General features: G+C 43.8%; 1 protein-coding gene across 1 annotated transcript in view; it reads right to left on the bottom strand.

Annotated features, from left to right (window-relative positions):
• VPS53 (VPS53 subunit of GARP complex) overlaps positions 1 to 13,986 on the bottom strand; it is a 70,409-nt gene that overhangs the window by 36,241 nt on the left and 20,182 nt on the right. Inside the window, exons 6-10 of the mRNA XM_070944956.1 lie at positions 13,136 to 13,251; positions 11,064 to 11,183; positions 7,155 to 7,233; positions 5,737 to 5,883; positions 3,765 to 3,907 (exon numbers count right to left, since the gene is read on the bottom strand). Of these exons, the coding sequence (XP_070801057.1) occupies positions 3,765 to 3,907; positions 5,737 to 5,883; positions 7,155 to 7,233; positions 11,064 to 11,183; positions 13,136 to 13,251 (605 nt within the window). The remainder of the gene's footprint in view (positions 1 to 3,764; positions 3,908 to 5,736; positions 5,884 to 7,154; positions 7,234 to 11,063; positions 11,184 to 13,135; positions 13,252 to 13,986) is intronic.

Here is a 13,986-nt window from a genome sequence, read left to right as displayed (position 1 = left end):
GTGAGTTTTGTCCCATTTTACGACCTTTCTTGCCCCAGTTGTTAAGCGAATCATTGCAATTGCTAAATTAGTCACATGGCTGTTAAACAAATCATTGCAGTTGCTAAATTAGTCACATGGTTGTTAAGTGAATCGGGCTTCCCTCTTGACTTTGCTTTGGAATAAGGTCGCAAAAGGGGATTACGTAACACCACGATGCCGCAACCGTCATAAATGTGAGTCTGTTGTCAGGGATCTGAATGTAAATCACATGAACACAGGGATGCTGCAATGGTCGTAAGTGTGAAAATCGTCAAAAGTCATTTTTTTCGGTGCTTTTGTATCTTGGAATGGTCACTAAATGAACTGTTGTAAATCGAGGACTACCTGTACTCGTTCCAACATGTGGCATCTGCAACCGAAATGATGCAAAACCCCATAGCCTTTTTTTAAATCATCCCATTGCTTGGGTTTTACAGGTAGTCCTCAACTTACAACAGTTCATTTAGTGACTGTTCAAAGTTACGACGGCACTGAAAAAAGCGACGTATGATCATTTTTTACACTTACGACCGTTGCAGCATCCCCACAGTCACGTGATCAAAATTTGGATGCTTGGCAACTGGCTCATACAGGTAGTCCTCGAATTACAACCACAATTGAGCCCGAAATGTATGTTGCTCAATGAAACATTTGTTAAGTGAGTTTGGCCTCATTTTACGACTTTTTTTTTGCCACAGTTGTTAAGTGAATCATTGCATTTGTTAAGTGAGTCACATGGTTGTTAAGGGAATCAGGTTTCTCTATTGGCTTTCCTTGTCAGAAGGACACAAAAGGGGATCGAATGACCCCGGAATCCTGCAACCGTCATAAATATGAATCAGTTGCCAAGTGTCTGAAGTTTGATCGTGTGACCACGGGGAGGCTGCAACAGTTGTAAGTGTGAAAAATGGTCGTTAAGTCACTTTTTCCAGTGTCGTTGTAACTTTGAACGGTCACTAAATGAACCGTTGTAAATCGAGGACTACCTGTATTTATGACGGTCGCCATGTCCCGGAGTCATGTGATCCCCTTTTGCGACCTTCAGATAAGCAAAGTCAACGGGGAAGCCAGATTCGCTTAACAACCGTGAGACTCACTTAACAAATATCTCACTTAGCAACAGAAATGTTGGGCTCAATTGTGGTCATATGTCGAGGACTGCCTAGATTATTCCCATTTTCGCAGCCACTCGCCCTGCACTTTGGCATTTATGTTATTTCTTTTAGGGTAATTTTAACTTTCGGGGCGTGTTCCTTCCAGACGCCAAATGTTAATTGTTGCTTCCCCAGGAACGCTGGCAGGAATTTCTCCCCGCTGGCTGCGACGGGCACAATCACGAGCCACTCTTTTTCGTGGCTGATCTGCTGGCATGCCCCAAAGCCAACTTATTTCTCTCGTGATTATTTCAGCCGTCAGTAGTTTTTATGCCGGAGTCGCGCGGCATGGCTGCAGGAAATTCAAGCACAGAAAATGGTTCCCAGCGTCATTTTTTTTTTGCAGGGTGATGGAGTATAGGTAGTCCTCGAATTAACAATGCAACTAACTGAACAACTGCTGTGATTCATTTAACAACTGCGGCAAGAAAGGTCATAAAGTGATTTGCAACTGTCTGACAAGCAAAGACATTAAATGAATCTGGTTAACAATCTGGTTAATTGTTCTGTCAGGAAATTCCTCCTTAGTTCTAAGTTGCTTCTCTTCTTGATTAGTTTCCATCCGTTGCTTCTTCTCCTGCCTTCCGGTGCTTTGGAGAAGAGCTTGACTCCCTCTTCTTTGGGGCAACCCCTGAGATACTGGAAGACTGCTATCATGTCTCCCCTAGTCCTCCTTTTCATTAAACTAGACATACCCACTTTCTGCAATCATTCATGTTTTAACCTCCAGTCCCCTAATCATCAATTACTAATCAATTACTACCAACCTGCCTTCCATTGAGGACCTGTCTGCTGCACGAGTCAAAAAGAGGGCTATGAAAATATTTACAGACCCCTCGCATCCTGGACATAAACTGTTTCAGCTCCTACCCTCAAAACGACGCTAAAGAGCACCGCACACCAGAACAACTAGACACAAGGACAGTTTTTTCCCGAACGCCATCACTCTGCTAAACAAATAATTCCCTCAACACTGTCAAACTATTTACTAAGTCTGCATTTCTATTACTATTAATCTTCTCACATTCCTATCACCCATCTCCTCCCACTTATGACTGTATGACTGTAACCTTGTTGCTGGTATCCTTACGATTTATATTGACTGTTTCCTAATATGATTTGATTGCTTATTTGTTCCCTATGACTGTCATTAAGTGTTGTACCTTATGATTCTTGACGAACGTATCTTTTCTTTTTATGTACACTGAGAGCGTATGCACCAAAGACAAATTCTTTGTGTGTCCAATCACACTTGGCCAATAAAAAATTCTATTCTATTCTATTCTATTCTATTCTATTCTATTCTATTCTATTCTATTCTATTCTATTCTATTCTATTCTATTCTATTCTATGCTTCGATTGCTTATTTGTACCCTATGACTATCATTAAGTGTTGTACCTTATGATTCTTGACGAACGTATCTTTTCTTTTTATGTACACTGAGAGCGTATGCACCAAAGACAAATTCCTTGTGTGTCCAATCACACTTGGCCAATAAAAAATTCTATTCTATTCTATTCTATTCTATTCTATTCTATTCTATTCTATTCTATTCTATTCTATTCTATTCTATTCTATTCTATGCTTCGATTGCTTATTTGTACCCTATGACTATCATTAAGTGTTGTACCTTATGATTCTTGACGAACGTATCTTTTCTTTTTATGTACACTGAGAGCGTATGCACCAAAGACAAATTCCTTGTGTGTCCAATCAAACTTGGCCAATAAAAAATTCTATTCTATTCTATTCTATTCTATTCTATTCTATTCTATTCTATTCTATTCTATTCTATTCTATTCTATTCTATTCTATTCTATTCTATTCTATGCTTCGATTGCTTATTTGTACCCTATGACTATCATTAAGTGTTGTACCTTATGATTCTTGATGAATGTATCTTTTCTTTTATGTACACTGAGAGCATAGGCACCAAAGACAAATTCCTTGTGTGTCCAATCACACTTGGCCAATAAAGAATTCTATTCTATTCTATTCTATTCTATTCTATTCTATTCTATTCTATTCTATTCTATTCTATTCTATTCTATTCTATTCTTCGATTGCTTATTTGTACCCTATGACTATCATTAAGTGTTGTACTTATGATTCTTGATGAATGTATCTTTTCTTTTATGTACACTGAGAGCATAGGCACCAAGACAAATTCCTTGTGTGTCCAATTACACTTGGCCAATAAAAAATTCTATTCTATTCTATTCTATTCTATTCTATTCTATTCTATTCTATTCTATTCTATTCTATTCTATTCACTCTACTCCACTCCACTCTATCTTTGTTGCTCTTCTCTGCACTCTTTCTAGAGTCTCAACATCTTTTTCACATCGTGGCGACCAAAACTGGATGCAGGATTCCAAGTGTGGTTTTACCAAGGCATTATAAAGTGGTTTTAACACTTCACGTGATCTTGATTCCATCCCTCTGTTGATGCAGTCTAGGATTGTGTTGGCTTTTTTGGCAGCTGCTGCACACAGCTGGCTCATATCTAAATGGTTGTCCACTAGGACTCCCAAGATCCATTTCACGGTTACTATAATTGAGCAAGCAAAGCGTTTTAAAATCCCACCTTGTAATATGACAGAAATCCACCGCGATCCGTTCCGTCATGCACCACTCTCCTGGGAACATCCGGCCGTATTTTTCCTCGTAGTCTACCAGCTGACGTTTGATCCAGGCGTAACGGCGGTCGATCTTGTCTAGCCAAGCCACCTGAGGGAGAACACAAGAGAGCCCGGCCATCTTTTCTCCTCCGTGTTGATACCAAGATGTACAATGCACACCGTGAAGTGTTTATTAAAGGGATGTGAATCACTCAAATCCCTGAAGGAACACATCCCAAGGGTGCTTTTTCAAAATGCAGCTGGACTTTCTTGGGCTTTTTTTTTCTTGAAGACGTTTTGCTTCTCATCCAATAAGATTCTTCAGTTCTGACTGAGGAAGCTTCTGACTGAAGAACTGAAGAAGCTTCTTGGATGAGAAGCGAAAAGTCTTCAAAGAAAAACAAAGAAAATTCAGTTGTCTCTTGAAAAAGCACCTTCGGGACAACCATAACTTGGATGACTGAAAATCTCCATAACTGAAGGAACATCATTTCCATAGATATAAAAATCCCAATCCAGTTTCTGAGGAGTCAAAGGGGGAAGCCAAATTCATTTAACAACTGCATGATTCACTTAAGAACCATGAGGAAAAAAAGGATATAAATTTGGCTCCCGACTGTGGTTGTAAGCTGAGGACTACCTCTGTAGCTCTATTGCAGGGATCTTTAAGGTTTGTGGACTTCAACTCCCAGAATTGCAGGGATCTTTAAGGTTTGTGGACTTCAACTCCCAGAATTCCCCAGCCAGCCGGCTGGGGAATTCTGGGAGTTGAAGTCCACGAGTCTTAAATTTGCCAAGTGCTGGCTGGGGAATTCTGGGAGCTGAAGTCCACAAGTTTTAAATTTCTTTCTTTCTTTCTTTCTTTCTTTCTTTCTTTCTTTCTTTCTTTCTTTCTTTCTTTCTTTCTTTCTTTCTTTCTTTCTTTCTTTCTTTCTTTCTTTCTTTCACAGCACCCTCCCGCCCCCCGTTTTTGGCCTAGCAGGCCTCAGGGAAGCCTCCTGGGAGCAAACACAGACCCCCCAATAGGTAGTAAAAAATGCTTTTAAAAGTAAAATAAAAAGTTCTGAGGATTGTGCGGCACAACTGATTGTTGGAATCTTTTTTTTTTTTTACTTTTTAAAGCATTTTTTTTACTACCTATTGCCCGAATGGGTAGCAAAAAAAATGTTTTAAAAAAGTAAAAAAAAAAAAAAAAAAGTTCAGACGATCAGCTGTACCGCACCATCTTCGGAACTTTTTTTTTTAACTTTTTAAAGCATTTTTACTACCGGTTCGGCAAACCAGTCACATTTATTATTGCCAGTTCGGGCAAACTGGACCGAACCAGAAGAATTTCACCCCTGTCCCAAATCCCACTTGTGGCTGGCCCCCCCCACCCCTCCCCTCCCCTCCCCGGAGTCCCCACATGGCCCAGTTTGGATGCAGGTAAGTGCAGGGGGTGCGCGGAGGTTCGGGGAGGGCGAAAAACGGGCCTACTGGAAGTTCAGGAAGGGCCTCCGGAGCCTGGGGAGGCCGTTTTCGCCCTCCCGGAGGCTCAAGTAAAGCCTCTGGAGCCCGGGGAGAATAAAGACACCCACCCACCACCATGGTGCAGGAGACCAACTAGCCACGCCCACCATGGCCACGCCCACCATGGCCACACCCACCCAGCAAAAGTGCAGAGAAGCCTTTGCTAAAATTTTTGAAGCCAACCCCTGTGCACATGGCTTAGAAAACATGGCTAAATAGGATGGCATAGCGCCAGGGCAAGGGGGGGCCCACCCGCAGGTCACCACTACCGGTTCGCCTGAACCAATCCGAACTGGCTAAATGCCACCACTGGCATCAATCAAAATGAGATTTCGTAGACAGCGGAAAAACACAGGGCTTCTGCAAGACCCAAAGGATTTTTTTCAAAATGTTTGTCCAGGCTTGAAGGATTGTAAGAGCCCAACTCACGTCTTGGTTTTCCTGAAAAAGCACCAGATACTCCGAGAGGTGCTGCTTAATAAACTTCTTGATGATTTCCTGCTTGATCCGGGGATCTAAGACGTTGGCGACCAAACAGGCATCACGGAGAACGTTGCTGGGACCAGCTGATCTCTGCTGAGAACGAAGAAACCCAGCGGGTTAAGCTGGCCAGGTCTTTTGCTGCCATCGGAGTTCTAGTTCTGCCTTAAGCATGAAAGCCAGCTCAGCTGACTTTGGCAAAAAAACTAGGAGACGGTGAGTTCTAGTCCTTAGATATGAAGGTGGCTGGGTCACTTTGGGCGAAACACCAGAATATGGTGAGTTCTAGTCCTGCCTTAGGTATGAAAATGGCTGGGTGACTTTGGGCCAATCGCCAGGAGATGGTGAATTCTAGTCCTGCCTTACCCTGTTTCCCCCAAAATAAGACACCCCCTGATAATAAGCCCAATCAGGCTTTTGAGTGCATGGCAATAAGGCCAAGCGCTTATTTCAGGGTTCAAAAAAAATATAAGACAGGGTCTTATTTTCGGAGAAACACGGTAGGTAGGAAAGCCAGCTGGGTGTCTTTGGGCCAATCACCAGGAGACTGTGAGTTCTAGTCCCTCTTTAGGCACAAAAGTTACCTGGGAGACTTTGGGCCAGTCACTCTCTCTCAAACCCCACCTTACAGGAAGGAGTATTAGGTATGCCTTGAGTTATTTAGGAAATAAATGGGTGGGATAAAAACCTGGGTAGTGCTCAAAAGCTGCAGGCCTCTTTTCCATTGGAGAATCTACTGCACTGTTTCTTAACCTCAATAACTTTAAAATGGGTGGACTTCAATTCCCAGAATTCCCTAGGCAGCCATGTTGGCTGGGGGAATTCTGGGAGTTCAAGTCCACCATTCTTAAAGTTTGTTTGTTTGTTTGTTTGTTTGTTTATTTATTTATTTATTTATTTATTCGATTTATATGCCACCCTTCTCGAGAGACTCAGGGTGGCTTACAATGCGTTAAGCAATAGCCTTCATACTTTTGTATATACCTGCTTAGTAGGGCTTTCGCCCCCCCCCCCCCCCAAGCGGTGTTCTTTTTTATATACAAAGTCAGCTTATTGCCCCCACAATCCCGGTCCTCATTTTACCTACCTCGGAAGGATGGAAGGCTGAGTCAACCTTGAGCCTGGTGAGATTTGAACTCGCAGTAATTGCAGGCAGCTGGCAGCTAAGTGCTACTTAACAGCACTTTAGTCCGCTGCGCCACCAAGGCTCCTTACTGCCAAGTTGCCAATTTGGAGATGCCTCGTCTAGACCTTGGTCATTAAACCTTTGCAGCACCTCAGATTTCCTTGCAAGCAGCTTCCTGCCATTAGCAATAATTTTGCAAACAGAAAAGATCAAGGTATTTTTTAAAAAAAAAAATATACACCTTTGTGCCTTGGGAAGGAAAGGCCTCTTCAAAATCAGCCAAGATCTGTTGTCCCAGCTCGTTCTGGGCTGCTTTCACCCTGTCAAGGAGAAAACATGAAAACTCCTGTTAACCTTGGGCTGCGGAAGAAAATATGGGACTGGCCTTCAGCCAAAAGATGGTGCTTGACAAGCGAGGAATCACGGCGCGGATCTGATGTCCTTTCATCCAGAGCGATAACTGAAAGCTAAAAGAATATCAGAGACCTGTTTGCAAACAGGGAGTACAGAGAGTCCTCGACTTACGACCACAAGGGAGCCCAAAATGTCTGTTGCTAAGCAAGACAGTGATTAAATGAGCTTTAAATTGCCTATTTTTTTACACCCTTTCTTGCCACGGCTGTTAAGTGAATCGCTGCAGTTGTTAAATGAGTTGCATGGCTGTTCAGTGAATCTGGCTTCTCCATTGATTTTGCTTATCAGAAAGGTGTAAAAGGGGATCACACGACCCCCGAAACACTGCAACTGTCATAAATGTGAGTCAGTTGGAAAGCGCCTGAATTTTGATCACATGATCACAGGGATGTGCCAACAGTCGTAAGTGTGAAGAATGGTCATAAGTCACATTTTTCAGTGCTGTAGTTACTTTGAATGGTCACTAAATGAACTGTTATAAGTCGAGGACTACCTGTAATACCATTTATGCTATATTTTACATTAAACCCAAAATTACTTAGAATCATAGAGCTGAAAGACCACTTGGAGGTGTTCTCATCTGTTAACATATTTAAATTTAGTACAGTTAATCCTCGATTTACGACCACATTTGAGCCCCAAATTTGTGCTGTTAAGCAAGTTATTTGTTAAGTGAGATTTGCCCCATTTTGTGAACTTTCTTGCCCAAGTTGTTAAGTGAATCACTGCAATTGATGTTAGTAACATGTTTGTTAAGTGAATCTGGATTCCCCATTGACTTTGCTTGTGGGAATGTCGCAAAAGGAGATCACATGACCTTAGGACACAGCAACAGTCATAAATATGAACCAGTTGCCAAGCACCCGAATTTTTATCACGTGATCATAGGGATATTGCAACGGTCGTGTGAAAAATGTTAAGTCACTTTTTTCTGTGCTGTTGTAATTTTGAACAGTCACTGAACGAATTGTTGTAAGTCAAGGACTACCTGGAGCAGTGGGGTTGTACAATGAGTCAGAACACACAATTATAGCTGACTGATTGAAGAGCGCTGGCTCCTGCGTGAGGCAATCTGTGCTGTGATTGGTTGCTGTGGGTGTGGAGGGGGCGTTTCCCTTCTCCCTACCTTTTTCTTCTGTGTGACACCTGTTTGCTCTGTGATTTACCTCAGGATGCTCCTGCTGTGTGGATTTACCTCAGGATGCTCCTGCTATGTGGATTTACCTCAGGATGCTCCTGCTGTGTGGATTTATATCAGGATGCTCCTGCTGTGTGGATTTACATCAGGATGCTCCTGCTGTGTGGATTTACCTCAGGATGCTCCTGCTGTGTGTTTTACCTCAGGATGCTTCTGCTGTGTGGATTTACCTCAGGATGCTCCTGCTATGTGGATTTACATCAGGATGCTCCTGCTGTGTGTTTTACCTCAGGATGCTCCTGCTGTGTGGATTTACCTCAGGATGCTCCTGCTGTCTGGATTTACCTCAGGATGCTCCTGCTGTGTGGATTTACCTCAGAATGCTCCTGCTGTGTGTTTTACCTCAGGATGCTCCTGCTGTGTGGATTTACATCAGGATGCTCCTGCTGTGTGGATTTACATCAGGATGCTCCTGCTGTGTGGATTTATCTCAGGATGCTCCTGCTGTGTGGATTTACCTCAGGATGCTTGCCTGACTATTTAAAATCAATAAGGCAGGAGCATCCTGAGATAAATCCAGACAACAGGAGCATCCTGAGGTAAACACCTGACTATCCACTAAACAGGGGTCGGCAACCTTAAACACTCAAAGAGTCACAAAGGTCCTAACCGGAAGCCCCCATTCAATTTGGAGCCGACCAGAAATCCGGTTCCCCCACCATAGAGTCTCCTCCTAGTGCGACGTCTTTTTCCTCTACCTGTCCTAACCAAAAGCCCTATCAATTGTGGAGCCGACCAGCAACAGGGAGCCACAGCAGAGGGATGAAAGAGCCACATGTGGCTCCAGAGCCACGGGTTGCTGACCCCTGCACTAAACACTTGACTATTTAGTTTGGTGTACACTGGTAGTCCCCTACTTACAACAGTTTAGTCAGCGACCATTTGAAGTTACAACGGCACTGAAAAAAGTGACTTATAACCATTTTTCACATTTACGACCGTTGCAGCATCCCCATGGTCACGTGATTTACATTTGGATGCTTGACAACTGATTCACCTTTACGACGGTTGCAGTGCCCCGGCGCCATAAGGGTGAGAACCAATTGGACGTCACCTTTTTCAGCGCCATCATAACTTCTAACGATCTCTCAATGAATGGCTGTAAGTGGAGGACTACCTGTATGCATAAAAAACTAAAGAAACTGGCTGTTAGACTAAGAAGGGCTGTTTTTTGTCCCGTTGCACTCAAAAAAAACACCAAACAATTACTGGAGCTGGGACAAACGCTAAATTTAACTCCACTGAAATTTAAGTCGGTTAATTAAATACCATTGACGTAGCTCCCTGCCTTTCTCCACGCATTTGATAATTGTCTTTATGGAAGCATGTCAGGACAGCCCTGCCAAGGTCTATCTTGGTCTATTGTCTTGTGGTTCACCAGATGCTCTTGGGAGGGTCCCGTGCTTGAGATACAGACTTACTCCCCCACCCCGGCACCGCTCCCTTTTTAACAGTTGCTATTCCTGAGCCAGGTAACAACCCCAACACTTCAAAGACGCAGCCCTTAATAGATCTGTCCTCCATAACTTCTTCCAATTTCCTTTCCAAACCATAACCATTAGCAGATACCACCATGCCCTGTCACCATACTATAGATATCAATGCTAGGTCTTGACGAAGTATTGAAGAAAGCTCAAGCAGTAGAACTTTATGTTGTGGCTCCGTTACCTGAGCCTGTGTCATCGGCAGGAGAGGATTCCAAGAGTGAAGGAGAGGAGTTGGCAAGGCCTCCCTCTGCAGGACCCTCCTCTTGGCAATGCCTTCGGTGTCCGCCAAAGGGCAAGAGATAAGGCTGGAGCCAAGCATGTCCACGCAGCCACAGATGGACAGTGATGAGGGTAATGAGTCTTGGCTGGATCCACGCCAGCGTCGCAGAGATAAGCGCGCGCAACAGAAGAAAAGGTGTGCCCGAGATTAGGCTGAGTCACTGGACCACACCCCACAGGGTATAAAAGGGAACGTGGTGGCCAGTCAAACCTTGTGACGAACAAAGCTGAAAGCTTCCACGCCATTCTGCATTGCCGGACTTTTTGCTATACTTTGCTGGATTATCCCTGGACTTGATTACCTCCGTAATTATTGAGCTGTTTCTTTGGATGTATCAGAAGTGGGAAGAAGTTATCTCTCCTCTTCGTAAATAATAAACTCTTGGCAGGCAGCCATGAGGTTGTTGCCAAGTTCCGTTATCTTAAAGAAAAGGATTCTGCCGGCTGGTTTGGTCTTTAACTCCTGAACGTCTGTTGGTGTGTGTGCGTGGGGTTGGGGACAGAACACTTTAGATCTAAAGAGAAGGACTGAGAGGTCCTTGGTGCTCTCCGAGCTTGGTTGTTTCGTGACCCAACTAGGTAACATCATCACGTCTGGAAAGGAGTAGAGCTTGTGGAATGAAAAGGGAGGAGGAGGAGGAGGAAGAAGAGGAGGAGGAGGAGGAGGAAGAAAACAACCAAGCTCCAAGAGCACCAAGGAGCCCACCATAAAATTCAACTTGTGCAAGAGTCCACCTTACTCCCCTGGCTGCACCTGGGAGACTGTACTTACCTTTCGGAAAGCTGACGGATCTGCGGGATCCCCATATATTTGTTGAAATGTTCCAGCACGTTGACAACACCTTGTAGAAGGTTAGCAAGCTCTCCATACTGCCTTCTCCTGGTCATAGCCCTAAGATGGCAGAAAAAGAAGATGATTTTCCCATGGAGCTTCGTTCTTTCACTGTGCTCAAATCATGCACAGGGTCCCCGCAAGAGACAAAATCACTAACAACCTAACCCCGTGAAATTCCGGAGTCCTGTACCGTCGGTATGACTCCCAAGAAAACTTTCAAAAAAATATACTCCTCAAAATTTCTTGTTATTTGAACTCTTCCTAACATCTTCATTTAACGACTCCATAATCCCTTGCAGGGTGGAGTCTGGGCAACTGAATGGAGCCGGCAGTGTGTTTTCATGGCCGGATGCCCTTCCCTGTTGCCAATGCGGAGTTTTGTTCAGCAGATATATTGTCATTGTGCCCAGAGAGAGAATTATCTGCCTCTACCTAGGATCGAACTCAGAACCTCCACGTTGTGAGGTGAGAGCTCCACCACTAGGCCACCGCACCACTCCGTTTGAACTCTTCCTATACAATGGTATAAGGATTCCTGCTTTGGTTAGGGGGCTGGACTAGATGACCTCCAAGGTTCCTTCCTGTCCTAGGATTCTATGATCTTGCTAAGCAAGGCAGAAGTGGGTTTTTGACTTGAGTTTTGCCCTACTTTAAGGATCTTTTTTGGCCACAGTTGTTTAGCAAATCAACTCCCGTCGTTAAGTGAACCCTGAGGTCACTAAGCGAATCTGGCTTCCCCCATTGATTTTGCTTGTCGGAAGCCAGCTGGGAAAGTCACAAAAGGTGATCAAATGATCCCGGGACACTGCAACTGTCATAACTACTGTGCATACCAGTTGTCAAACATCTGATTTTTGCTCCCATCATAAGCATTGTTTTATTGTAACTTTCGACAGTCACTAAATGAATGGTTGCAAGTCAAAGAATACCTGTGTGAAATTATTTTGAAATTTATTTTGGAAATACGGAAAATGAGGGCCATTTTATCATACTTGATAGACTTTGTAAAAAAAAAACCCTTAAAAAATCTGGGTTCAAATGCAAGTAGTCTTCGACTTATAACCACAACTAAGCCTGAAGTTGCTGCTAAGCGAGACAGTTGTTAAGTGAACTTTACCCCATATCTATCTTGGTGACATTGCTTACCACCGTTGTTAAATAAATCTGGCTTTCCCACTGACTTTGTTTGCCAGGACGTTGCAAAAAAGCAATAATCTGATTCCGGGATCAAAGCATCCGTCATAAATATGAGTCAGTTCCCCAGCGTCAGAATTTTGATCCCGTGACCATGGGGATACTGCAATGGTCGTAAGTGTGAAAAATGGTCATAAGTCACTTTTTTCCAGTGCTGTGGTATCTTTGAAAGGTTGTAAGTCAAGGACCACTTTTATACATGGGGATATAAAGAATTTTAAAATTCAGGTAGTCCTCGACCTACGACCACAACCGAGCCCAGAATTTATGTTGCTACATTAAGTGAGTTTTGCCCCATTTTAAGACTTTTTTTTTGCCACATTTTTTTTAAGAGAATCACTGCCGTTGTTAAGTTAGTATCCTGGTTGTTAAGTGAATCCGGCTTCCCCATTGGGACTTTGCTAATCAGAAGGTCGTAAAAAGGGGATCACGTGATCCCGGGACACGCCAACCGTCATAAATATGAATCAGCTGTCAAACATTTGTAAGTAAATCACATGACCTTGGGGATGCTGCAAAGGTTGTTAAGTGTGAAAAAAAAATGGTCGCGGCTCCCTTTTTCCCCAGTGCCGTTGTAACTTTGAACGGTCACTAAATGAACCGTTGTAAATCGAGGACTAGCTGTACAATATTCAATTGAAACTGGGGGGGTTTTCTTTGCTGGGATAATGGACCGACTATTAGAAAAGACTTGTGGACGATTGCTTTTTCGTGTATGGTTAAGTGCAGCAAGACTATTCTACAGGTAGTCCTCGACTTACGACGGATCACTTCGCCACCCTTAAAAAGTTACGACGGATCCCAGATCCACTTACTCCAGGGAATCCACTCCCCCGGCTAACATGTGGAGGTGATTCAGCGTTGTGATGGAGGTGGTCAGGTGGCGTTTGGCGTGGTCCAGCTGCTTGATGTCCCGGGTGATCTCTTTAACCTAGGAGAAGATGGAAGCAGAGGATTCAAGAGACAGGAACAGCCTCTGGCAATCCACAAAATAAGGGAAGGGGACTTCAGAGATCATCTAGCTAGCCCCCACCCCCTCCCCAAGTTATATGCTGGGGTGGAAGTACAGTAGAAGAGGCAGGCTTTTAGATCCTGTTTTCTCAGAAGTGTTGATGTTCCGACAAATTTGAGCGCCATCAAACTCACCCTGGGCTTCAGTGAAATAAATCATATAAGCATGAAACACTGCCTACGGTTTGTTATTCCTTTACTCCTTCTTTCCTCCCTCCCTCCCTCCCCTCCATTATCCCTTTTTTCCTTTATCTCATCTTCCTCCTTTCCTTCCTTCCTTTTTTCCTCTTTCTTTCCCTACCCTTCCCCAACTCCCTCTCCCTTCATTCCTTGTCCTATCCTTCCCTCTCCCTTCATTTTTTCCTTCCTTCCTTTCTCTCAATTTTCCTTCCTTCTCTTAACCCTTCATCCTTCCCTTCTGTTCCTTCCTTCCTTCCTCCCGCCCTCCCTCCATTCTCCTATCCCTGCCTCCTTCCCTCCTGTTTTCACCATTCTCCCTTCCTCCTTTCTCTCATCTCCTTCTTTCCTTCCTCCCTTCTTTTCCTTCCTCCCTTCTCTTCTTCTCTTCTTTCCGCTCCCTCCTTGCCGCTCTCAATTTTCTCTTCCTTTCTTCTCCTGCCCCTTCCTCCTTTCCTCTTTTTTCCTTCCTTCCTCC

This window comes from Pituophis catenifer, unplaced genomic scaffold (assembly GCF_029215685.1).
Source record: "Pituophis catenifer annectens isolate HBS135680 unplaced genomic scaffold, rPitCat1.0.hap2 SCAF_1, whole genome shotgun sequence".
Classification (NCBI taxonomy): domain Eukaryota; kingdom Metazoa; phylum Chordata; class Lepidosauria; order Squamata; family Colubridae; genus Pituophis; species Pituophis catenifer.
This window is presented reverse-complemented; position numbering and strand designations above follow the sequence as displayed.